The 27,726-nt window shown below is 43.7% G+C and overlaps 1 protein-coding gene across 2 annotated transcripts in view; it reads right to left on the bottom strand.

Moving 5' to 3' along the window:
* Positions 1-17,208: 17,208 nt before the first annotated feature.
* Positions 17,209-27,726, bottom strand: part of KLHL3 (kelch like family member 3) — a 47,989-nt gene continuing 37,471 nt past the window's right edge. For both annotated transcript variants that reach the window (XM_015641610.1, XM_015641611.3), the window contains exons 12-15: positions 25,450-25,578; positions 22,425-22,565; positions 22,076-22,219; positions 17,209-21,834 (exon numbers count right to left, since the gene is read on the bottom strand). In XM_015641610.1, the coding sequence (XP_015497096.1) occupies positions 21,806-21,834; positions 22,076-22,219; positions 22,425-22,565; positions 25,450-25,578 (443 nt within the window). In that variant the 3' untranslated portion in view covers positions 17,209-21,805. The remainder of the gene's footprint in view (positions 21,835-22,075; positions 22,220-22,424; positions 22,566-25,449; positions 25,579-27,726) is intronic.

Here is a 27,726-nt window from a genome sequence, read left to right as displayed (position 1 = left end):
AAAAAAAAAAAAAAGGGAAAATAATGAGATTTAGTTTCGCTCTTTTTAGAGGAGTGTGGCCATCCTGGAATGTTGAAAGGAGCCTCTATTTAGAAAATACCACAGATCTATGGTACAAAACAAGATTTTGGACATCTTTTGTAACATAAAATGAAAAAAAAAAAATCAAAGCTCTGAACAGAGAAGTCTAAGAAGTACCAATATATTCTGAGTTTACTACTAGATCACTACTGGACTTACAAAAACAACTACAAAATTATCTAAATTAATATAAATCACAGTCCAGCTCATGATGTTCAGAGATTTATGAGGCAACACAATTATGTAGAGGAATTTTAACTCAAAAAACTTTATGAGGCCACACAGAGTCAAAAGAGAGCCCTGAAAAAAGACTGGAAAATACACATGTGAAGCATTGACCATGTAAATGAGAATTTCTATAAAGGAAACTGCAATAAAGACCTTTAGATCACATGAGATGAGTTTTAAATGAGGGTAAATATTGTTGCTAACTTACAGCAAACAACTGAGAGGCTTTAGGAGGCCTATGAGGGAAATATAAACTCAGATCTGATGTGCACAAACAGCAGAAAAGCATTTGAAGGTAAAATTTTGTTCGTGCCAGTAGGATCACAATCAGCAGCTGCACTGGCTGATCTGATCAGTGGGACCTTCATTTTATGCACCCAAAATAAGCTTTTAGGTAACACAGTTTTCCAAGAGACACTTGTGAGATGAATATTTGGTTTGTACCAGTCTGATACCAATCTTAAAATGTTTTTATTTTAAATCCACTCTTGTCTCCAGCCTAAGGTCTATTTGCAAGCCCATCTCTGCAAAACTGATGCCATCTTGTGGTGGGAAAAAACTCCTTTTTGTGAGGGTTTCAGTCTCCTTTCATGGCCAAAATAATCCTTGACTAACTTAGTGTTACAACAGCGACTTTATTCCAGACCAGGAATGCCTCCTCAGGACTCCCAGCCTTCAGATCTGTATTTCTATTAAACTCTAAATGCTTATTCCAGCACTGAAATCAGCTGAAGTGTGAGCTTTTAGAAATCCAAAGTGCATGCAGATTTCTGCCTCATTCAGAACTGCAGCCACAGTGTTTCCACGGAGAGCCCAAACCAAGGCTGATACTCCCAGAACCACCATATTTTATTGCAAACAACTCAATTTCATGTGCTGAGTCTTCCTCTTGCAAAGTCATTATTTTCAGACATCTGCACTCCTGCCCTACTTTTGGCTTCTTTCAAAGCCAGTAGAGCTCACAATACTCTGTCTCCTTTCACCTGGAGGAATTTCACTGACTTCTAGATGTTTTACTCATTTTTTTTTTCATTTTTTCTACTCTCACAGGTTTTTTGCAAACTATATTTTCTACATGCTAACCTCATCTGTTCCACAGAGGTCTGGTTGTCCTGCCTTCCCCTCCACATGTGAGCAGACCCTGCCTCTGGGCAAAACAATTCTCTCCATCTCTCACCCCCTCCTCCCTGCCCTTCCCCAGGCTGCTGGGAAGGGTTACATAATTTGGAAGATGTGCTGTGAAAGTGCTCTGGTGGATGGAGTGGCCAGGAAAAGCAGGCACAGATCCAGCTCCCCTGCTCAAACTCTTTGCTCCAGTGTGCAATTGCTCATCAGTCACTTTCTGTCTTCACCAAAACTCACACACAGTTACTGATCACCAACCCATCACTGCTGGGGTACCCTGTACCAGGGATTGTATCACCAAAGATCATTTATTCATCTGCCTTGGAGAGACCCTGCCTTGCCCAAGGATGTCAAGCAAGTTCTCTTGTGTAGAAATGCCAGGCTTTTCTGAAAAGCAAACACAGCTAACCAAATCTACCTGCTCTGTGAAGGATTTAATTTGTTGTTCCTTTATGAGGTATTGGATTTTGGTTTATATAAAGGCAAACAACCTGGTTTGACACTGGCCCAATGCCAGGCACCCACGAGAGCTGCTCACTCACTGCCCCCTGCCACAGCTGGGCAAAGGAGAGGAAAAAAACATTAAACAAAAAGGGTTCCTGAGTTTATAACAGGCTTAACTGGGAGAAAATACTCCAAGGGCAAAAGAGGCTCAACTTAGAGGTACAAAGTGAGTCTATTACTAACAGAATCAGAGGAGGATAATGAGAAAAAAGAGAGAAAATAAGCCCTTAAAACACCTTTCCCCCCCCAGCCCCTCCCTCCTTCCCAGCGACATCACAGGGAGACAGGAATGGGGGTTCTGGTCAGTTCATCCCTGAGATTTTCTTCCACTGCTCTGGGAGAGGAGTTCTTCCCCTCTGAGGCCGTGGGGTCCATCCTCAGAGCCATCAGGGATCAGCTCTGCCAGACATGGTGGAAGCTTCCAGCAGCTTCTCACAGAAGCCACCTCTGTGGTCCCCTCTCTACCAAACACCAGGCCATGCAAAACCAACACACAACGTTATCACACAAATCTTAATCTTATAAAGGCTGCCTCCCTTGAATTACTTGATAATTAACCTCTAGGCACAACACTCATCTTGTTCTGTTATATTTTCATTATCATCAGATCCATTAATTTCATCCTCTGTGTGCTAAGACATTGCATGGTTAAAGGCAGCATTTAGCAATATTTAGAATCTTGCCAGGGTTCCCATCCTCTGCTGAAGAGTTTGCAGAAGCAATATTACACCACAAAGATCAATAAATTAATTCTTCTTTTAAATCCTTGCTATATTTAGGTAGTAGTTAAATTAATATTAGTACTTATTTAGCTGTAATTTCAGTACATGCTGAGCATAGTGATTTGCTGTCAGATGGACCATGAAAGAGCTTTGCCAGAATGGCTGGGTGAGCATCTTCCCTCCTGCATGGCTGGAGAATCTGGAATCTGCTGCCATAGGGGTTTCTTGGCCTCTGGGGTAAGAGTTTCACTGGCTGAAACACTCCTGGCAGCAGCTGAGTTTGTTAATTCTTCTGTTAGCCAGGGCTCTGAAAGCAACTTGTCTTTGTTTATTCCATAGATCTTGGCAGTGCCTTGCAGTGCCAGGTTGTACATAATTCCCCTATATTCCCATTCCATTTTAAATAAACCCCTTTGGAAGTGGCCAGGAAATGAGACAGACAGAGGGAAGTGAAGGATGGAAACAGCCATGGAGGTTTTGAGTCAGAGAAATTCTCCAAGGGATGTAGTGATGAGTCCAGACACAGCAAAGCCATCACATCAGGGCTGGCATAGTCTATGCAACCCTTCCAGGGTAAGATCACCAAATTACCTTTCATTATAGCTATGATTGAGTAAAATGGGGTGTCACACCATTTATCCTTAAAACTCTGAGCAGTACCTGCTTGCAGAGCACGGTTTTGACAAGATTCCCCTACCCTCCCACACCCTTCCCTTCAGACACCCTTCAACAGCTATAATATAAAAGTGAAGAGTCTCAGTCTGTGATATCAGTTTTATAAAAGCTTCCATACAGCACCATCAGAACAAAAAGGCCCTGTATAAACATAACACATCAAACCAGATCACTGCCACAAAGAACATTTCTATGCTCTGTGACCATTGAGAAAAAACAAGCACACAACTTATAAAAGTTAAAATAGTTGTACATGTTCCAGCTAGAGGCATGGTGAGAAGAACAGCTAAGGTAGCAAGTACAGCAATTTTATTTATTTTTTTTTAAAGATTACTAAATTAAATTTTGTGTTCTAAACACAGTATTTTAGCCTCTTAATAAATCAATATCTTTGACAACAGGTAGAGATTGATGCAGCATCACTTTTAGGTGGGAAGTGATACAAATGCCCTGCCAGCAGGTAAAACAGAGAAACATTCTCCTGGCATGCTGAATATATATTTGGTAAAGAAAGGAATTGAGTAAATACACATGCAAATATAGGTAGGCCAATTTAATAGAGGCCTTCAAACTCAAGTGCTAACATTTGTACAGCTTAAGCTCTGCACATCTCTGTGTACTTTTGAGCTGCAGACAGCTTCATTCAACAGGACAAATATGAGTTGCACTAGAAGAGCAGGTGAAGTGTCTCTTTGGACATTGGAGCCCAGATACAGGATGGAAAATGTATTTGGTGAAAGAGAGATGGTTATTATTCTGAGATTATAACACATGGTTTAGAGAACAAAGGTTGTTCAAATATTGAATTCCACAAGAGGCAGAATTCAGTATCAGTATCTCCTCAGCATTGCATGGATCTGGCAATTCAAAGGTGTCCACAGGCTTGTGGTGCTTTTCCTCCAGATCCCTCTAAAAACCAACCTCAGAGATTTGCCATGTTACAAACCAGCACTTTCTTGGTGTCTGTGGGAGGTTTCTGGTGGCTGGCTGGGGTTGGTGTTGACCTGAGTTAGGGAGGAGGAGGGAGCTGTGCTGGTGTGCACGGGATCCTCAGGGATCAGACACCTCCAGGGCCATCCTCTGCCAGGATGATCCCTACGGGAATGTGCCTTCTCTTTCAGATTGATAAATAAATAAATCACCCTGACTTCCCAGTTATTTACAAACGTGCAGTGACATGGAGAGCCAGTGAAGCCTCCTGCTATCCCTACCCAGCTTTTAGCTGGGCTCTGGACCAGCTCCTCATGACACTTGTGAGTGATGGATTGTGGGCTGGCACTGCTGCAGCAGGGATGGGAACACAGGCTTGGCCATGGACTTCCCCAGAGCAGAATCATGCTCAACAAATTAAATTAAATTCAGTTATACTGAAGACTGTGACCACTTAGGAACCATTAAAACGTCAGTTAATTAAAGTTGGATTTACCAAAGGTGATGAAACAAACTGTCATTTGTTAATCTGCCAAAATCTTAAACTGAACAGTTTAGGGGATATTTTAAGGTGAGCAGACAAAGGAGTAGATTACATTTTTTCCACGTTTACTTGCCTATGTAAAGCTGCTTCCTGACACAAAAGAAAAAAAAAAATGTCTTCAAAATGTTAGTGATTCCCTCAAGAAGCCACAAATGGGACCAGGTTCCACTAATAATCCTATCCATAAATCACAAGATTTGAGGAATCTTTTATAGCTTCATAAGATTAAAAATGTCAAGGAAAAATATTTAATTGAAAGGACTCAGTACTAAAACTAGGTGTACAAATAATCAAGCAACTGATCTTGATTTTACCATTTGCTTTTACATTTGCTTGAGAACAAATCCAGATAATATCTCACAGAAAGAAACAGGCCAATTGAAAAGGTATTTTCTAGAAAGGGCAGAATTAGGGGAATCTACTTAAACATTCAAACAAATGGTAATTATGAAATGAGATCACTGTAAAAAGACACAGATTTCAGAACCAAGGACCTGCTCCTTAACAGCCACATTAAGAACCAGTGGCGTATGCGTGTCTCATCTCACATAGCTTTTCAAAAAAACTAATTAAAAACATGGCATAGTGTCAAGCTTTTGTGTAAGTCTAAGTCTCATTTCCATAAACTAATAGAAGCTTTTCTGGTTCATCAACAAGCCAGTGACAGTACAGGCAATCAGTGCCTTCCTAGGCAGTGCCCACTTCTGGGTTATGATAGAAAAGGGAGATGCTAATAACCCCTGGGGCCTTATTTCATGAGTTTCAGATAAAAAAGCCCTCGAGGCAGGAGGCAGAGTGAAACAAATAAGGTGCTCTGATTTCTACCAAGAGTAATTGTTTGCCCTGCAACCACCTGTACCTGCTCAACAAAATCATACTCTCTGACATCCAGAAATTATTAAATGCTACTTACAGAGCTGACTAGCTTGTAGGTAATGTTATTGAGACTTGAAATTTAAATGTTGTTTCCATTAGATTTTAATCCCAGAATTCAGCTGTTGGAGATCAGAATCCACTCATCCTTCCTTGTCACCTGCACTCAAGGATCAGCAGCTTTGGCAGGATTCAATCATTATATAGGAGGCAAAAAGCCAAATTTCTCCCAGGCATCTTTGGCATGTCCCAGATGGAGAGAAACCCTAGACCTCCCTCTTTTTTTCTGCATCAGTAAGGGATGATTCCTGCTTTATGTTTCCTGAGGGGCGAGAATTAGCAGAGAATCAAACTATCAAGTGGGGTAAATCATAACATTGTTTAGGTTGGAAAAGCCCTCCAAGATTGTCAAGCCCAACTGTTCCCCCAGCACTCCAGGCCACCACTACATCATGTCCCCAAGTGCCACCTCTGCACTGTCATTTACATCCCTCCAGAAATGTGACTCCACCACTGCCCTGGGCAGCCTGTGCCAGAGCTAGACAGTGTTTGCCGTGAAGAATTCTTCCCTGATATCAAATCTAAACCTTCTCTGGCACAACTTGAGGCTGTTCCTGACATCCTGTCCCTGTTCCCTGGGAGCAGAGCCCGACCCCCACCTGGCTGTGCCCTCCTGTCAGGGAATTGTGCAGAGCCAGAAGGTCCCCCCTGAGCCTCCTGTTCTCCAGGCTGAGCCCCCCCAGCTGCTTCTCATCCAGACCCTTCCCCTGCCCTTATCTGGACAAGCTCCAGTCCCTCAGTGTCTTCCACACAGTTTCATCCAAAAAACAGTTCATGACAGCCCTAAGAGCTCACAGGCAGCCAATATTAAGGCTAAATTAAGACTGCAACTCCAAATGCACAGGTTTTGCCCCTAAGATCAATTTGAAGGCTCCCCCACACATCAGCTCACTGCAGCTTCAGGCACCTCCTGCTAGAAAAGAGATTACAAAGTACATGGCTTAAAAGGAACAGCCCTTAAAATCTCCAGCTTCTTGTCTGCAGCTTATTTTGAATGTGTGCCATCAAACGTGAGGCTCAGATATGATGACTCTGAAGAACAGAGCAGGAAGGATTTGTATCACAATACTTCTCATTACAGTCTATATGCAAAATACAACACAGGTTCTGGAATCCTGCAGTTGCATTGCTTGAGAAGAAAATATTTATATTTTTCCCCCAAACAGTGTTTTCAGGACGTCACCCTGAATCACAAAAGGCTCTTGTTAGCCAGGCTCACGCTCATTTATTTGGCTGTGCTGACCCCCAGAGTCCAGTGCTCTGTAAGGCACATCCAGAGCCAAATCCCATCAGGTTCCTCATCCTCTTTCCTCCCATTGCCACTAATTCAAAGAGATTTTTCTGGAGTGATTGCTCCCACAGCCTGGGGATGATTGCACCCTGCCAGCACCAGAGAAAACAGACATTTACCCAGCACTGACTGGAATTGCTGCATGCATTTGAAACTGCAGAATTAACTAGATAAAGGGGAGAAAAATTGCATAGACATTATAATAAAGCACATAGAGACTCTTATGGGGAAGCTATCTGATTATATCTAATAACTCCAGCCACACACCTGGCAAAACCTGAATTATCACTAGATAAGCACCTGCTGGGGCAGAAAGAATCCTTTATATCTGCTACTTGAGTCTGGAGAAAGCTGATACTATTTTCTAACATACACTGTTGGGACTTTCTAATTCCATTTTTCTGAAAAAAACTGTTTGCCGTATTAACTATTGAACATAGCAATCACACATCATAAAACACACAGAAAACTGAAGGATTAATTTGGGTAAATTATTCTTAGGTAGTTGCTGCATAAGAGAAATTGTTTAGACCAAAGCCACAATGTTAAAATCACTGTGACAGACACCAAAACTTCCCCAGGACAAGAGGACACTAGAAGCTGAGTGATTCCTCACTTTTTTTTTGAGAGAGGAACCTCACTTCAATAAATGAAGTGTGTTTCTCTTGTACATAGCACTAAAAATTTGTATAGTTTCCTTTATCCAAATTCAGGTCTCCTTGGAGATGAGGGTTTGCAGCTGTTTTCTAAGTAAGTTTAAAACACCTACATACTTTTTTAACTTTTAAAACTCAATGCCACCTTCAGTATATAAAAAAAAAATGAGTAAAACATCTAGAAGTCAGTNGAGTCTATTACTAACAGAATCAGAGGAGGATAATGAGAAAAAAGAGAGAAAATAAGCCCTTAAAACACCTTTCCCCCCCCAGCCCCTCCCTCCTTCCCAGCGACATCACAGGGAGACAGGAATGGGGGTTCTGGTCAGTTCATCCCTGAGATTTTCTTCCACTGCTCTGGGAGAGGAGTTCTTCCCCTCTGAGGCCGTGGGGTCCATCCTCAGAGCCATCAGGGATCAGCTCTGCCAGACATGGTGGAAGCTTCCAGCAGCTTCTCACAGAAGCCACCTCTGTGGTCCCCTCTCTACCAAACACCAGGCCATGCAAAACCAACACACAACGTTATCACACAAATCTTAATCTTATAAAGGCTGCCTCCCTTGAATTACTTGATAATTAACCTCTAGGCACAACACTCATCTTGTTCTGTTATATTTTCATTATCATCAGATCCATTAATTTCATCCTCTGTGTGCTAAGACATTGCATGGTTAAAGGCAGCATTTAGCAATATTTAGAATCTTGCCAGGGTTCCCATCCTCTGCTGAAGAGTTTGCAGAAGCAATATTACACCACAAAGATCAATAAATTAATTCTTCTTTTAAATCCTTGCTATATTTAGGTAGTAGTTAAATTAATATTAGTACTTATTTAGCTGTAATTTCAGTACATGCTGAGCATAGTGATTTGCTGTCAGATGGACCATGAAAGAGCTTTGCCAGAATGGCTGGGTGAGCATCTTCCCTCCTGCATGGCTGGAGAATCTGGAATCTGCTGCCATAGGGGTTTCTTGGCCTCTGGGGTAAGAGTTTCACTGGCTGAAACACTCCTGGCAGCAGCTGAGTTTGTTAATTCTTCTGTTAGCCAGGGCTCTGAAAGCAACTTGTCTTTGTTTATTCCATAGATCTTGGCAGTGCCTTGCAGTGCCAGGTTGTACATAATTCCCCTATATTCCCATTCCATTTTAAATAAACCCCTTTGGAAGTGGCCAGGAAATGAGACAGACAGAGGGAAGTGAAGGATGGAAACAGCCATGGAGGTTTTGAGTCAGAGAAATTCTCCAAGGGATGTAGTGATGAGTCCAGACACAGCAAAGCCATCACATCAGGGCTGGCATAGTCTATGCAACCCTTCCAGGGTAAGATCACCAAATTACCTTTCATTATAGCTATGATTGAGTAAAATGGGGTGTCACACCATTTATCCTTAAAACTCTGAGCAGTACCTGCTTGCAGAGCACGGTTTTGACAAGATTCCCCTACCCTCCCACACCCTTCCCTTCAGACACCCTTCAACAGCTATAATATAAAAGTGAAGAGTCTCAGTCTGTGATATCAGTTTTATAAAAGCTTCCATACAGCACCATCAGAACAAAAAGGCCCTGTATAAACATAACACATCAAACCAGATCACTGCCACAAAGAACATTTCTATGCTCTGTGACCATTGAGAAAAAACAAGCACACAACTTATAAAAGTTAAAATAGTTGTACATGTTCCAGCTAGAGGCATGGTGAGAAGAACAGCTAAGGTAGCAAGTACAGCAATTTTATTTATTTTTTTTTAAAGATTACTAAATTAAATTTTGTGTTCTAAACACAGTATTTTAGCCTCTTAATAAATCAATATCTTTGACAACAGGTAGAGATTGATGCAGCATCACTTTTAGGTGGGAAGTGATACAAATGCCCTGCCAGCAGGTAAAACAGAGAAACATTCTCCTGGCATGCTGAATATATATTTGGTAAAGAAAGGAATTGAGTAAATACACATGCAAATATAGGTAGGCCAATTTAATAGAGGCCTTCAAACTCAAGTGCTAACATTTGTACAGCTTAAGCTCTGCACATCTCTGTGTACTTTTGAGCTGCAGACAGCTTCATTCAACAGGACAAATATGAGTTGCACTAGAAGAGCAGGTGAAGTGTCTCTTTGGACATTGGAGCCCAGATACAGGATGGAAAATGTATTTGGTGAAAGAGAGATGGTTATTATTCTGAGATTATAACACATGGTTTAGAGAACAAAGGTTGTTCAAATATTGAATTCCACAAGAGGCAGAATTCAGTATCAGTATCTCCTCAGCATTGCATGGATCTGGCAATTCAAAGGTGTCCACAGGCTTGTGGTGCTTTTCCTCCAGATCCCTCTAAAAACCAACCTCAGAGATTTGCCATGTTACAAACCAGCACTTTCTTGGTGTCTGTGGGAGGTTTCTGGTGGCTGGCTGGGGTTGGTGTTGACCTGAGTTAGGGAGGAGGAGGGAGCTGTGCTGGTGTGCACGGGATCCTCAGGGATCAGACACCTCCAGGGCCATCCTCTGCCAGGATGATCCCTACGGGAATGTGCCTTCTCTTTCAGATTGATAAATAAATAAATCACCCTGACTTCCCAGTTATTTACAAACGTGCAGTGACATGGAGAGCCAGTGAAGCCTCCTGCTATCCCTACCCAGCTTTTAGCTGGGCTCTGGACCAGCTCCTCATGACACTTGTGAGTGATGGATTGTGGGCTGGCACTGCTGCAGCAGGGATGGGAACACAGGCTTGGCCATGGACTTCCCCAGAGCAGAATCATGCTCAACAAATTAAATTAAATTCAGTTATACTGAAGACTGTGACCACTTAGGAACCATTAAAACGTCAGTTAATTAAAGTTGGATTTACCAAAGGTGATGAAACAAACTGTCATTTGTTAATCTGCCAAAATCTTAAACTGAACAGTTTAGGGGATATTTTAAGGTGAGCAGACAAAGGAGTAGATTACATTTTTTCCACGTTTACTTGCCTATGTAAAGCTGCTTCCTGACACAAAAGAAAAAAAAAAATGTCTTCAAAATGTTAGTGATTCCCTCAAGAAGCCACAAATGGGACCAGGTTCCACTAATAATCCTATCCATAAATCACAAGATTTGAGGAATCTTTTATAGCTTCATAAGATTAAAAATGTCAAGGAAAAATATTTAATTGAAAGGACTCAGTACTAAAACTAGGTGTACAAATAATCAAGCAACTGATCTTGATTTTACCATTTGCTTTTACATTTGCTTGAGAACAAATCCAGATAATATCTCACAGAAAGAAACAGGCCAATTGAAAAGGTATTTTCTAGAAAGGGCAGAATTAGGGGAATCTACTTAAACATTCAAACAAATGGTAATTATGAAATGAGATCACTGTAAAAAGACACAGATTTCAGAACCAAGGACCTGCTCCTTAACAGCCACATTAAGAACCAGTGGCGTATGCGTGTCTCATCTCACATAGCTTTTCAAAAAAACTAATTAAAAACATGGCATAGTGTCAAGCTTTTGTGTAAGTCTAAGTCTCATTTCCATAAACTAATAGAAGCTTTTCTGGTTCATCAACAAGCCAGTGACAGTACAGGCAATCAGTGCCTTCCTAGGCAGTGCCCACTTCTGGGTTATGATAGAAAAGGGAGATGCTAATAACCCCTGGGGCCTTATTTCATGAGTTTCAGATAAAAAAGCCCTCGAGGCAGGAGGCAGAGTGAAACAAATAAGGTGCTCTGATTTCTACCAAGAGTAATTGTTTGCCCTGCAACCACCTGTACCTGCTCAACAAAATCATACTCTCTGACATCCAGAAATTATTAAATGCTACTTACAGAGCTGACTAGCTTGTAGGTAATGTTATTGAGACTTGAAATTTAAATGTTGTTTCCATTAGATTTTAATCCCAGAATTCAGCTGTTGGAGATCAGAATCCACTCATCCTTCCTTGTCACCTGCACTCAAGGATCAGCAGCTTTGGCAGGATTCAATCATTATATAGGAGGCAAAAAGCCAAATTTCTCCCAGGCATCTTTGGCATGTCCCAGATGGAGAGAAACCCTAGACCTCCCTCTTTTTTTCTGCATCAGTAAGGGATGATTCCTGCTTTATGTTTCCTGAGGGGCGAGAATTAGCAGAGAATCAAACTATCAAGTGGGGTAAATCATAACATTGTTTAGGTTGGAAAAGCCCTCCAAGATTGTCAAGCCCAACTGTTCCCCCAGCACTCCAGGCCACCACTACATCATGTCCCCAAGTGCCACCTCTGCACTGTCATTTACATCCCTCCAGAAATGTGACTCCACCACTGCCCTGGGCAGCCTGTGCCAGAGCTAGACAGTGTTTGCCGTGAAGAATTCTTCCCTGATATCAAATCTAAACCTTCTCTGGCACAACTTGAGGCTGTTCCTGACATCCTGTCCCTGTTCCCTGGGAGCAGAGCCCGACCCCCACCTGGCTGTGCCCTCCTGTCAGGGAATTGTGCAGAGCCAGAAGGTCCCCCCTGAGCCTCCTGTTCTCCAGGCTGAGCCCCCCCAGCTGCTTCTCATCCAGACCCTTCCCCTGCCCTTATCTGGACAAGCTCCAGTCCCTCAGTGTCTTCCACACAGTTTCATCCAAAAAACAGTTCATGACAGCCCTAAGAGCTCACAGGCAGCCAATATTAAGGCTAAATTAAGACTGCAACTCCAAATGCACAGGTTTTGCCCCTAAGATCAATTTGAAGGCTCCCCCACACATCAGCTCACTGCAGCTTCAGGCACCTCCTGCTAGAAAAGAGATTACAAAGTACATGGCTTAAAAGGAACAGCCCTTAAAATCTCCAGCTTCTTGTCTGCAGCTTATTTTGAATGTGTGCCATCAAACGTGAGGCTCAGATATGATGACTCTGAAGAACAGAGCAGGAAGGATTTGTATCACAATACTTCTCATTACAGTCTATATGCAAAATACAACACAGGTTCTGGAATCCTGCAGTTGCATTGCTTGAGAAGAAAATATTTATATTTTTCCCCCAAACAGTGTTTTCAGGACGTCACCCTGAATCACAAAAGGCTCTTGTTAGCCAGGCTCACGCTCATTTATTTGGCTGTGCTGACCCCCAGAGTCCAGTGCTCTGTAAGGCACATCCAGAGCCAAATCCCATCAGGTTCCTCATCCTCTTTCCTCCCATTGCCACTAATTCAAAGAGATTTTTCTGGAGTGATTGCTCCCACAGCCTGGGGATGATTGCACCCTGCCAGCACCAGAGAAAACAGACATTTACCCAGCACTGACTGGAATTGCTGCATGCATTTGAAACTGCAGAATTAACTAGATAAAGGGGAGAAAAATTGCATAGACATTATAATAAAGCACATAGAGACTCTTATGGGGAAGCTATCTGATTATATCTAATAACTCCAGCCACACACCTGGCAAAACCTGAATTATCACTAGATAAGCACCTGCTGGGGCAGAAAGAATCCTTTATATCTGCTACTTGAGTCTGGAGAAAGCTGATACTATTTTCTAACATACACTGTTGGGACTTTCTAATTCCATTTTTCTGAAAAAAACTGTTTGCCGTATTAACTATTGAACATAGCAATCACACATCATAAAACACACAGAAAACTGAAGGATTAATTTGGGTAAATTATTCTTAGGTAGTTGCTGCATAAGAGAAATTGTTTAGACCAAAGCCACAATGTTAAAATCACTGTGACAGACACCAAAACTTCCCCAGGACAAGAGGACACTAGAAGCTGAGTGATTCCTCACTTTTTTTTTGAGAGAGGAACCTCACTTCAATAAATGAAGTGTGTTTCTCTTGTACATAGCACTAAAAATTTGTAGAGTTTCCTTTATCCAAATTCAGGTCTCCTTGGAGATGAGGGTTTGCAGCTGTTTTCTAAGTAAGTTTAAAACACTTACATACTTTTTTAACTTTTAAAACTCAATGCCACCTTCAGTATATAAAAAAAAAAAAGAGTTTGTCTTCAGGTAAGATGCATTTTTCACAACCCAGATGGAAATTACCTTCCCTCTCCCCCCTTCACAAATGACAACCTGATAAATCTTTTGTCTCAGTATACCCTTCTGTGAAGACAGGATTTCTCTTCTTGGCTGTGCTCCTCAGTCTCTGCACCACCTTGACACTTGTCCCCTGAGCTACAGCAGCAGCTGAGACATTTGTGAGCAGGGACATCACCCCTCAGTCCCCTTTGTCACCAGCCTGGGGACACCAGCTGCAGGACTGGCTGTCATTGACACTGTGCACACACAGAGGACAAAGGGAAAGTGCTGAAGTGTGAAAGAGAGAAAGGAAAAAAGTCATAATAAATAACACTCTGGAAAGGAATCAAAGAGAGCTACCACGTGATGTATCACCCAGGACGGTGTACTTCTCAGGAGGCCTGTATCAGCAAACAGGCTGATGGCACTGATAGATCACCCCTGCTGGGACAGCCCAGTCCAAACCAGGACTCCCCCCTGGACCTGCATCCCTCAGCCCAGCACCTTGACTGCATCCAGCCCCCAGTGCATCCTACTGCCAGCAGGACTGCAGTGGGGAGCAGCACATTCCTTCAGTCACTACCTGAGCCTGCAATTCTTGGCCATAAACAAACATATTAAATGCTGGAACTCATTAAAAGTAGAATAACTTTTCAAGAAAATATCCATCTCCAAGCACAGGTGAAGCCAAGAAAAATCTGTGCTGCTGTTTCCTCAATGCATAATCTCCTTCTAGGAAAACATTCCCTGCACTTAGGGAGGGATCCCAGAATATTTTCTTCTTACAGCATGAGCATTAGAGATGCAGAGAGGAAGCACAAAGGAGAGAACACAAGAATTCCCTGCAACCTGGCACAGATGCCACCACCACCCCCTGCCAAATGCCCCAATGGCTGCAACCACCTCAGTCCAAGTGAGCCCCCCATGTGACAGCTGGGCTGAGAACTCCCCCTGTTTTGTGCTGCCCTTTCTCCTGCAGCTCCATCCCCACTCACTGCCCCTCTCCTCTGGCCACAGGGGCACGATGTCCTCTGGAACCTGCTCTGCCAATTCCCCCCCACAGTTGACACCACTTTCCATGACCTCCACCACAGCAGCTCTCACAGAAACCAGTCCCTGTTTGCGCCTGGTGGGATAAGTTTTTTGGGATCAACTGGGTGCATAAGGTATTCTTTTACTAAGAAAAAGTGGGAGACAGTCCAGAAGAAGGATCAAAGCTTCCCTGCACAGGCTGGCTGGGGGAAGGGTGGAGGGATGGGTACAAGTGAGGCAGCCAGCTCCTGTGCTTCAACCAGTTGATTGCAATTACGGTTAAGTCATCAAGCAAGTGCTTCTGTTTTAAGTTACTTGCTTCCACCTGGCTTCCCCACTTTGTTTTTTTTTCTTTAACTAAGATTGTAAACATAACAGTTTCATTCTCTGTTAGATAAACCAAGCTGCTCCCAATGTCACCTATGCTTTCAAAAACAGAAGCATGTTTTACATTCAAGATACAGCTGTTAAAAACAACTTACATAACAAGTAACTCCACTGATTTTTGAGACACAAAGCCCTGCTCTTGCAGGTTTTTCAAACCCCCTTTTCCTTGGGTTGTCCATGGGTTGAGACTGGACCACGGTGCAGCACATACCCTGCAGCATTTTCTCTCTCCAAAGTCAAAGGGGATTTTAAGAATAATAAGTGACAAAATATTGTGGAAAGAGTATAATGCAACAAAGTGTAAGAAAAACATTGAACAGTAACATTTAAACCTCCTGGCGTTAGGAAAGAAGAACAGATCCTTTGGGACAGGCATTCATACTTTAAAGGGCCCTTTTAGAAGTTTTACTGAGTGGAGGAAAAAAAAAACCTCTAAAATTTAAGACCAGTAATTGACTGAGCAATATGCTTAGCAGAGGCTGTGGAGGTTTGCAGTGAAAGGAGGAGGCTCATGGTAACATATTTTGTAAATCAAAGCCAAATCAAATGCATTGAGTTTCAGCAGCTGTGCCAATTAAATCTCATTCAATTTGCTGAACAAGAACGTTAACATTAATCACTTTGGCAAATTTCTTAGAATATTTCGTGTCACTGGGTAGTTTTGATTTAGATTTTGTGCTTGTTTACAGTGCAGAATAACTTTCTGTGAGGCAATATCATCAGTCAGCAACTGTGGCATGCTTTAGGAACCCTGGGTGGTTCTTAGCAATGTTTCTGTAGCCGTCCTTTGCCTCCTAGAGGCTTTTCCAAAAGTATCCAACAGATTTTGTTATTTTTTTAACTGCAGTTATTCTCTGCCACCACACAGCACCCTTAGCACAGTCAAGGAACAAGATTCCAGCCAGAGCAGAGGCAATTTTGCCATCTGAACCCTCCACAGCCACATCCCATCTCGAATTCACATCATCACTGCAGCTCAGGATGCAGGGAATTCCTCTTTGGCCTTATTTATTCATTTGGGCTACAAATGAGCAGCTTCATCCTTGCTCAGGTGTGAAGTTTCCGTAGCTGAGGTGGTTTCCTGCCCTCCCTTTGACTCCAGTTCCACATGATTTGGGTAACAAATCATACAACATCTGCTTTTCTGACCTCACAACCCCACTGGGGGAGTCTTTCCCCGATTTTCTTTCCTCTCCTCTCTGTTTTCCCTTTCCTCACTGCCTAACCCTAACCCTTCTGAGGTGAATGAGGCAAGGTGGCAGCTACTGCTTTACAGTTTCTGCCCTGTCAAGGGTGAAATGCAGGGTGGAAAATATGGCCAAAGGTGAAAATACAAGACACAAAAAGAAACAAACAAAGCAAAAAAATAAAATCAGGCAGCAAAATCAAGGTAGTGAGATTTCTCCCTGGATTGCAAAGGTTTTTCTTTAGCTGCAGGTTCATAGATCCATAGATTTATCAGTTTAAACATGAATAAAACTGAGCCAGCTATGCAAGAGAAAAGTAATTTTGAAATGAAATACAGAATAATTGCAAAGTCCCCCAGCTGCATAGACCAACCCACAACATGTCTGTGATATCTGTGTATCAAGTAATTATATTTCAGGATCCCACATGGTAAATTTGATGCTGGATGTTGGCATTAACAGATGAGGAAGGCACAAGGGGCATTTCTGGAAAACCAGAGAGCTCAGTGAGATGTTTTGTGAGCTGAAGGCAAAATGAGTTGGGTGACTTGGTTAATGTGTTACTTTATGGTGTTATTAAGAAATGTTGAGTCCTATGTTCTAAACTCATTTTTTGTGTTTTCTCTCTTTCCAGCTGCATTCCCTGAAAGGTTCTGTCTTCTGCAAACCATGCCCTGAACCAAGGGCTTCCCCACCCCCAAGAGAAATGCTTTTACCATCCCTTGGAAAAGGAGCAGAGCAAATTCTGGGGCACCATCAGAGCTTGGCATCAGGGCAACCTCTCAGCACCACCACATGTGGGTGCCACCACCCCACAGCAAGGGGCAGAGTGTACCCAGGACTGGTACCTGCTGTAATTAAAGAGGGGACAAATAAAGCCATGGGGAGTGATGAGGTTGTTCCTCATTGTCAGAAGCCAATGAAGTCAAAACAGACACAGAAAAGTTTCATTAGTCCAGTTTTTATTCAAATTAAATGACGGGGAACTACAGTGTGATTTTCTTTCATAATATAAATATGTCAGTGAAGAATGTTTCTTGAGTCGTTCATCTCACTGGACAAGACAGCTGTCAAGAGAATTACTTTGCAAAGTCCTTTGTCCTCCACACATGCAAAAAAAATCTTTAATTTAAAAAATGAGCTTAAACAGTCAACCAACTTGATACAGTATACTGTCAGCTACTGAACCAACAAAGTCTGGTTTACAAAACCAAAACATTTCACACCCAGGTAAATTATTTCACAATCATCCATTACCCTTGAGGGTCTTTATACATAAAATATACAAATTAAAATTATCAATATTTATTTATTTATTACTGTCACTGTAGAGGAAAATAATTTATAAGCCCATAAACAAAGGTAAGGGCAGATGAAAAAAAGTGAATGAGCCCATATTCAGACCCTAATGTCTAGCACAGTCCCAAACCCTGCAGCTTTGACCAACAAATTATGCTCACATGAAAGTGATTTTTGGGCATGATGTGGGCAAAGGGGGAAACTGCTTTGCTAATAAATGCTAATGAATCCTAAAGGTTAAGACTGAGCTGCATTCATCTGTTGAGCCAGCACCTTGGCTTGATGAACAGGCATCACACCTCGCTGGATATTAAGGATTTTGGTCTCCAAACAATGTAAACCAGAGAACAGTATTGAGCTTTCATGGTGGTGACATGCAAATGCTGCCAAGTGTATTTATGGTAATTACTTGTTGTACACATCTATAAAAAGACACTGTTTGGATAAACTGAATGAACAGAAAATTGATTTTAATCACCCTCAATTTATCTATTAGGCACCAATGGAAAAGATGGACTTTATTCAGAGTTGTTTAAACAACAGATTGCTTGAGGCATTGCAAGCCCAGCAGGGTGTGCACCACACTTGATGCTATTGGGGTTGGGACTCAGGCCAGAGTCCCACAGGGGGTCAAACACAGGGTGCCCCAAAAAGAGATTACAACAGAAAGTGTTCATATTCACAGAAGACCAATATGAGGAAGAGGTCCAAGTTCGGTCTGTAAAGCTTTTAGTAAAACTCCTGCAATAATTTGTCTGATTTTGGCATCCTGGGGGGTTGTGCTCAGACTGTTGTGGGCAGAGTATCTCTGTCTTCAAGCAGCGCATGCAGGAGCCAAGAAACAGAACCACCAAGTGACAGCTTGTTCCCCAAACTGCCCAGGAGCCAAACTCATGGCAAAAATTAAATCAGGGTATTGAAATCATTGTAAAATAACCAATAATCTAAGAGCCTACTGGTGGCTGAGGTAATGGGTTTGAATTTGTTTCATAATGTGGAGCCCAATGCTGTCCTTCTAACATTAAAACCACCACAACAGCTATCCCAGATCTTTCTTACAACATGGCATTTCTTGTGCAGAGAACATACAGAGTCACACCTACACCACAGCCAGCAAAAACCACTCTGGAGTGCACGAATTAGATCCAGAAATGTCATTGAATACCATAAAAAGCAATCCAAAAATTATTTTAAATTGTCTTATAAAAATATTTACAGTAAAATTTGTTAGTGCTAATGCTACGTTTTCAGTCCTAGAAAAAGGCAATCTGTAAAGGATCTGGCTCAGGTGCTCAAAATGAACAATACAAACACGAAACCACACACCAAAGACAAATTCCAAAAATATTTTGGGGGTGGGGGGTACAGCTGGTTCATCACATGTTACGGTTGTTCGTATTGCATAGCTGGAAACGAGGTCACTTGACTTGCATAACACTGCAACGTTTGGGGAGGGAGGGAGGAAATGTGTCATTTGCCATCCAGGATCACTGGCTGCAGCTGGGAACAGCATCACTCGTCCCTGGCAAGGGCTGTAAGTCCTAGCCCTGTCCAGCAGGCCACAGCTCTGGGCCAGCACTGGGCACAAGTGCCATTTTACAAGAGCAGAGAACCACCAAAACCTGTTTTCCTTACGAGCAAGGAAGCTCTATGAACAGACAGATAGCAGGGGATAAAAGTATCCCACCTCCAGATATGCCCACTTTTCACATCTGACAAACACAGCAAATTGCAACCTTGCACCTCTCTAGCAGTACCTACCAGTTTTTATCTCCAGCCCACATTAACTCATAGTCTCTGGGTAATATTTGCCTTTACTCCAGTGAAGCCAGAGGTGTGAGAATGTTTGCTGGGACCTGCTCCCAACTGTTGAGCTGCAGCTGGGCTGCAGCTTATAGAGGAGTTTATTTAGCTTTATGTCTATACCAGACCTAACTAGGGCCAAGTGTGCACAAATGCTTGTCCAGGCCTGTCCAGTCACCTCTGCCTAACAAGAGATGCTATCTCAGACTGAAATGCTTTGTCTGTCTCGTTTTATCCTTTATTCCCAAGCTGCATGGAAGGGAACCACCTTTTGGGCCAGTGAATTTGAGTCTGTTCCAGCTGGGGCCTCATCACCTTCCTTAGGCCACCATAAATGCACATCTCAGTACTCTGATCCAAAGGCAGCTGCAATCAGGGCAACATTCCTACTGGGAAACATTCCTACTGGGAAACATTCCTACTGGGAAACATTCCTACTGGGAAACAAACATTCCTACTGGGAAACAAACATTCCTACTGGGAAACATTCCTACTGGGAGACATTCCTACTGGGAAACATTCCTACCAAGGTACATTCCTAGCAGCCTCAATGGCTTTTACAGTAAGCAGCACCTCACAGGAGAGCAGCATGTCACACTATTATTTTGGCACGTTTCACTGCAGATTGTAAAACTCAAAGCAAAAGTTTTAAAGGGTATTATGGAAAATACTATTTTTCTTTTTTTTTTTTTTTAATTACTATTTGCAAGACCTCTGAGCTTACATACAGTGGAAGGGTAGACATAAAGAGCAGCAATGCCTTTTCTTTAAAGAGTTTGCCCCTGTTTGTAAAAGCAGTAACATCCAAAGAGGAGTTGGAGCTACCTCACATTTCCCATGAAGAGGATGCCAGCCCCTCTGCAGGGCAGTGACACAACACAGGCAGGGGCTGTTTCCCCCACAATGGACAGGCACTCATCTTACAAGTAACTCACTCCTCCACAAAAGCAGCACAAGATAATGCAGCTTAGATACCTCTGAAATAAATTTTTAAGTATTTTTCTTTTCTGCTGTCAAAGGTCACACAGAGCAGATCTGTGGAGACAGAAACCAGCATCACAACACTGGACAGCTGCCCACAACAAAAAGCCTCAGCTGATCTACAAGGGGAAAACAAATGAAAAAGCCCCAAACGAAAAAAAATGTAGAGAAAATATTTTTCTTCTCTTGTTCCCTTTAGCTGGGGAGCTTCTGGTAGCTCAGCTCTGTGTGCAGAAACATGTCAGAGCTCATAGGGAGATACAAAAAGGTATTTTAAAGTCAAACATCTACTTAAACAAAAAACTTTTAGAATTTGGTATATAAAAAAGACAGGTCCCTTACATCTGGATCTAGATTTGTCTGTTTTGAATAGTCTTAGGAGTTATTCATACTAATAAAGGAATGCTTTCAGTAAGGGCAAGGCTAAAATAGCAATTACAGTGACAGTGATTAGTTAATCTCCATGCTCTGGAAGCATTAAAACACTGCAGGTATTTTAGTTGGCTCATTAATCCCTCCCTGCTTGGGTGACAGAGGGCTCTCGCTGTACGGAATGTCTCTACATTAATGGCACCATAAGCTATCTTTTAACATCTAAACACTCTGTTATGAAATGGCATTGAGATGCTGGACAGAGCTAGAACTGAAGATTTCAGCACAGCTGAAACGTGTGGGTTGGGAACATTTTCTCTTCAAGCAAGATTTGTTTCACAGGAGCAATAAAGCCCGTGGGAGCAGCGTGTGTCGCGTGGGGCTGTGAAGTTCAGCGTGGCTCAGGCGCGGAGCCCTCGGCCCCGGGGAAGGCACTGCCCAGCAGCTCCTGTCACGCACAGCACACAGCATTCATGGCAAGTAGAAAAACCACATGGTGTTTATTTCCACAAGCATTTCAGGGATACATACAGCAGTCCAGTGGCATGTACAAACGTATGACTGAGACAGTGTCACACTCGAGCCAGACCACCCTGTTCCAGTCCATTTCTGCTGTTTTTCTCTACTGGAACTGAGGATTTTCCACTGCCAGTATTAAAGTCCACCCTCCAGGCACAGTGAGTAAGTAGTTCAACCAACGATGTGCACGGAGCATCAATGGGGAAGAAATCCAGAAACATTCATTTTTACTCACATGCCCAAACGTAGCAGTTTTGTTTCACACAAGAAATTCCGTGCCTGCAGTCCAAGCACAGTGTTTATCTCAGGACACATGCCATCGAGAAGAACAGCTGGTTGCACCACAGATAACAAGCAACACCTCGTGTCTAGCATGGAACACGTCCCCAGAGGGATTTTCACTTGGCTATGCAATCCACTGCAGAGTGGATGATGCTTGCAACGTATCACTTGTCATGCTAAGACATTAACAGCAATGAGATGGGTCAAGTCAGAGGTCAGTCATCTTCCCAACACCTCCTAGCTGGATCCACTTCACTTCTGCTCCTCACATTGGCTTGATTGTATGTCACAAGGGTTTGTGAATCACAGCCACACCTGTTGTAAGAACAGACAGATACAGTTATGGTAGGAGCAGCCCCTGGGTTGCCACATGGCTACAATCATCCTGCAAAGCCAAAAGCCAGCACAAGGGGAGTATTTACCACTTCTGTCAAAGTTTCTTCTACTGAAATCAACATAAAACATATAAAAAAAGTAAAATTAGAGCTTCAGGGGGCACAGCCCTCAAGTTTACAGATGACCCCACTGCTGCCCACTCTCCATCTGGCCTGTTTACCTGCATAACTCCTCCCTGTGCTCATGCTGGTTGGCAACAACGTCCACTTGTCTGTGCTGGGGTTGTAGTATTCCACCGAGGCCAAATTGCAGGAACCATCATCGCCTCCCACCACGTAGAGGAGACCATTCACCGCACACACACCTCAAAGCAGAGCACAGATGGTGAGACATGGGCTAACTCATCCCCCACAGCACGCTGCTGACACATTCCAATTCATTCCCAAGCAGATCCCTCAACTGCCATTTTTATCTTTTACAACACTGATCACATACACCACGAGCACACGAATCAAAAACCACCCACAGACAACTGAGCCAACCACCACAGAAAGGCTTATTGTGGTTACCTGCATTTCTTCTACACATATTCATGTCTGCTACTTGCTTCCAGGTGTTTGTCCCTGGGTCGTAGACTTCCACACTCTTCCTCACCAAGGGCCCGTCGTGGCCCCCGGTGGCGTAGAGCAGCCCGCTGAGCACACCGACACCTGCCAAGCACAGCCAGGTCAGCCACAGCACAGGGACAGGGCTGCACATCCCTGGTTCTCCTACTGGGCATGGCCTTGGCCTCTCCAAGGCACTTCCAGAAACATGGGCCACATGTGCACCAAGATCACCAGGCATGTGGCCAGCTCTGCACCCACCCACCCTGTGGCACTACAGCAGCCTGCACAGTAATGCCTGGCAGATGTCTCCTCCTAGGAAGCTGTCAGGCTATCCAAGATCAGCACTCTAGTCCCATGACATTCCTATGCCTTTATTCCATCTCTTAGCACAGACTTGCTCTCTGCCTCCCACCCCACCTTGTTTCCATCTGCGTGGTATTTTCTGCAATGGGACCCTCTGCTTTTAGACTGATTCCCCCTTTCAGAACTTCTACTTTTGTTTTTCCTGCTGCCATTGTGCCACATGATGATCTTCCTCTCCTCATTAACTCACAGCTCTTGAAGCTGCCACTTGATTCCTCTTTTCCCACTCCCACCCCAAAACCTGGCAGCACTGGTACAGACAAGGTGCCTCCAATGCCACCTTCCCAGACATTTTTGATGGCCCCTGGCCAAATCTCTGGGAATGACAGGGGTCTTAAAGCTACTTCTGCCTAATATTAAGTAAATTAGTTAATTAAAATGTTCACCAATCCATGAGAGTTAAAACTTCCAGGAACATATCTTCGTTAATAGGTTCAAAGGCCTCTATTAAAATTAACAAGGCGGGATGTTAGTAAAACAGAAACAGATCTGAATCACATCATTTCAACCATGGGCATTAACCAGTGTGCAGGGAGGAGAGGATCCCTGCCAACCTGATACCTACAGGTTTTTGACTTGGTCCCTGTGCAAGGATCTTTCCTGGTCAGGAAAGGAGAGGACAGGAACAGCTGCTGAGCCAGAGAACAGGCACCTCCCAGGCTCTGCAGCTCCATCAGGAGCATCCCCATCTGGGGACAGGAACATAGGTCTAGCACTGTCACCTCTCCCTTCTCCAAATTATCTTAGCTTGCTGCTGCTGGGTTTGGTTTTGGCCAGCTGTCTCTCACTGTACCAAGAGGTGCTGAAATCCCAGCATAACATTGGGATTCATGGTTCACAGCTGGCAAACATATAATTAATGTCTGACATAAATAAATGGCCCCACCTTACTGGGCCACATCCCTGGTGAGGTTGACATACTCCAACATGCACGACTTGGGAAGAGCAGAACACATCCAAATGTGTGTCCTGGCTCCTGAGCTGTAGCAGGTGTCTCCTAGTTCATTGGGAAATGGAAAGTCACTTAACTGCATCTGAGCCCAGCAGCCTGGAATTTGATTATATGCAGCTGTTAATGGAAATTTTATACTTGTAAGAAATAATTTAATGAGTAAGCTTATTTAGCAAGTAAGAGAGTAAAAGAGTCAGAAACACTCGAGCTTTTTAACATGAAGCTGCCTCCTTGTGCAGTGAGACAGACAGGGTACACAGGGACAGGACATCCCTGCCAGCAGGGGAAGGGAACCCTGGGAGTATTCAAAAACTGTGCAGATGTGGCACTTGGAGATGTGGTTTAGCAGTGAACGTGGCAGTGCTGGGTTAACGGTGGGACCTGATGATCTTAAAGGTCTTTTCCAATCTAAAAAAATGTATGATTCTACAAAACCTGTGCAGCACCTGCACATCCCCACAGCCCCAGTGCCTCCAGGGAGTTGGGATGGCTCCAGGGACTGGGGACACCTGTCCTCACCCCCACTAGATGTCAGCATGGGGACAGCAGTGCAGAGCACGGTGCTGTTTCTGGAGCTGTACAGCAGATTGTGCTGCTGGCCACTGCGCTGGGCAGTCCTCTCTGTCCCTGCTGGAGGGGCATCTGGAGGACAGCAGAGCCTGAGGAACTCAGCTTTCAGGAACAGAAAACTGCAAAGAAATTTGGCAGGGGAGTACGAGAATTCCTAACAAAGGACCTGCTACATGTAGAAACACTTGTGAAGCAGCACTCAGAGCAGAGTGTTTCCAACAAAGACAACTCACTAAAACAGGTAGGCTGTAGAGAGCAGCCTCAAAATGCCCAGCTCAAAAGGGAACTCCCACCACAGCTTAATCTGCAGGGTCATTTCAGCCTCAAAGAGCAGCCCCCAGGCTTGGCTGTGGGTAACTGCACAATTTAACATCAGGGACACGGCACACACTGAGCAGGACCCACAGTGACAAATTCCCATTCACCTGAAGATGATTTTAAATGCAGTGGCTAAGAGCTCTTATCCCTTTCCGAGAGGAACAATCACAGAGAGGACAAATTGCTACCTGGCCCAAGATCAGTAGGAAATTAGAAACCATCAAGACTAGAATCCAGTCCTTTTACAAAAGGTCCTTTCCTCTAATTCTCCAGATCACCAACTCTTGCCAACAAAAAATTAACTAAAAACTAGCTAAGCAGGGACAATCTAAGATGAATTTTGTTATCCTACACATCACCCCATGTGCAGATGTGTTTTGTGTTGCAAAGCACCCACTGGGTGCTTACAGGAAGATCCAAAATGAAAATTAATCTGAAACCCTTCGGTGATAGAGGAGAGGGAGGTGCAGCTTGGCTTTCCCGTGCCCAGCTGTGTCTGCAGCTGGCGATTTTGAAAGAGAACTCTTTGCTTACAAGTGAGATGTATCTGTTAGCAGGGCTACTTAGAGACACCAGACATTATTTCATTAATCCAGTTATCAGTCTCAATTTGGCAGATTTTGTCCAAGTCAGGAGAGCTGCCGAGAGCTTCCAAGCCATTACATTTTTACCTCTCACAGAAAGGGGTGCTTATAAGAGGGTGCACTTGGAAGCCCAGCAATGCCAAATCCCACTTTCCCTTGCTGTCTGTGAGCAGGGAAGGCTGTGTCCATCCTGCAGTACCTGCCCCGCTGCGCCGTGTGCTCATGTCAGCCACGTAGGTCCACTCGTTGGTGGCGGGGTTGTACTGCTCCACCGTGCTAAGGCACTGCCGCGACGCTCCGTCATAGCCCCCCACGGCATACAGCTTCCCTGCAACACACACAGCCACGGCTCAGCCACCTGCCACAGCCCTGTGACAGCTCCTGCCTCAGGGTGGCTCATGGGGACACGCCTGAACCTGCTGGCACGTCTGGGGAAAAGCCTAGCACGGGGATCTGGAGTGGATCGCTGACAGGAGTGACTGTAACGCTGTTGAACTGTCAGTAACAGCAGGATACAGCACGACAGCTTCATCAGAAGCCACAGCCCGGAGGATTTTCCAAATTACTTGTTGGCCCAGGAGAAGAGGCATTATCAAAGTGTGTTCTATTGATGGAGGGTTCCCCCCGTTCAGGTGTGCTGTCAAAGGCTGTCACTGCACATCAATTACAGCATCACATGAGCAATAAATACAAAATAGCTTCTTATAATAATATAATACCTGCAAAGAAACCCAGACCTGATTTTGTAGAACTTGGGCCAAATTGAAACCCAGAGATGCTGTGAGTGCAGCTGAGGCTACTGTGTTGTGAGGGTCTCCTGGAGTACGAACACACACTTACTGAGACCAGAGAAGCACAGTCAGATATCATGGGACTGTATCATACATGAAACAAGGCAGATGCTCTACTATGTCCTCTGTTCCCAGGCCTGACTGATCCTCTCCCCTTGTCTCCCTGTATCATCTATCAGCTTGTTTTGCATTTAAGCAGTTAATTCTCTGGGCAAAGAAGGATTCTTCTTGCTAAAGCAGCCAGCACGAGGCATTCTGGTTCAAGTTCAGGTCTCCTAGGTGCTACAATAAACAACAATTAAAAAAGCTCAACAAATATGTAGAAAAAAAATCTAACCTATTTTTTCTACAAAAGCTAGGAATTATACCAGTTCTCAATCCATGATAGCAGGGCCAGGCCATGAATGAGCTGTGCAGATCTTTGCATGCACAAGACTCCCACCAGCAGTTATCTTCAGCCTTAGGCTTTTGCATCCTCCTGTTTCTGGATGTTTGCAAGGCTCCAAGAACAGGCTGGCTCTTTTCTTTCTCCCTCAGGCCCACTCATGGCCTCCTTCTGGATCTTCCTGTCTCTTGGAACATTTCAAACACTTATTTGTGCTATTGTCTTTCCTGGTATTTGTCAATGAATCAGACAAGAATGCCAGTCCAAGCAAGACAAGATTGATTTCCCCAGCTGGCATAGATTATTAGGTATTTTCAGTATATTTCAGATCATCTGATCAATTTTTGTCACATTCAGATGAACCCTGTGGATTAACTGCAGGCTGCAGCTGGCTCCCTACACTACTATGATCAGCTCTTGTGCCCATCACATGCCCTCATTATTTTTATCATTGACTTCAACATATTCAACACTTACTTGTGCTTTCAAAGAAATCAAAGGAAAAGGATTTCATGAGTCTCCAGTAGAAAATCTGACCATAGAAATGCCTCTCTCAGGTTTTTCTGCATTCAAGCCTCTTGAATAAATTCCAATGACTGACAGCAGCCCAGCACTTCCCAAGTATGGGCCAATTTTGAAGGAGGTGCTTCTTAAACATGCAAATTTATGTTAATGACCACTATTTATTCTGATTTTATCTCCCTTCTTCTTCTCACATAAACACATTTTATTTACATTAACATATTCCATGTACTTCCCACTCAAAAAGGTCAAACCAAAGCACTGTAAAGAATGGTTTACATGATTTATAATAAGGCTTGTGCCAAGGCTGCTCTGCACTGCACTAACTGGGAAGTCCTATGCCACACTAAAGTTCAAATAACGCCTTTCACCTCTTTCAGAATAGATTTTGTAAAGAAAGAAACAGTTCCTACTTAAACTTTCCATTGTCCTGAGACCAAGCTGCTCAGTTCCAGCTCCCTTAAATCTGGTGCTGAGACAGAGGTGCCAGCAGCTGCCACCATCCTCCCAGGCCTCGCTCCGAGCTGCTGCAGCACCGGCCTTTGCTATCGACAGCCCCTGCTCGTTCAGGAACCACGGCAGAGCTGTGCCTGATGTCAATAAACACAGGTTTTAGTATTCCTGCCAAACCACCAGCTTGGGGCTGTGGGACAAACCCTGTTCCTGTTTCTCTGGCTGAGCAGATTTTCTGTGATGGGTATTCAATTCACGCAGCGTCTGTCAGCAGCAGCAGCATCCACTGCACAGCAGCTCTGGCTCTCACCAGCCAGAAGCAGCC

Source organism: Parus major, chromosome 13, assembly GCF_001522545.3.
Source record: "Parus major isolate Abel chromosome 13, Parus_major1.1, whole genome shotgun sequence".
NCBI classification, from domain to species: Eukaryota; Metazoa; Chordata; class Aves; order Passeriformes; family Paridae; genus Parus; species Parus major.
This window is presented reverse-complemented; position numbering and strand designations above follow the sequence as displayed.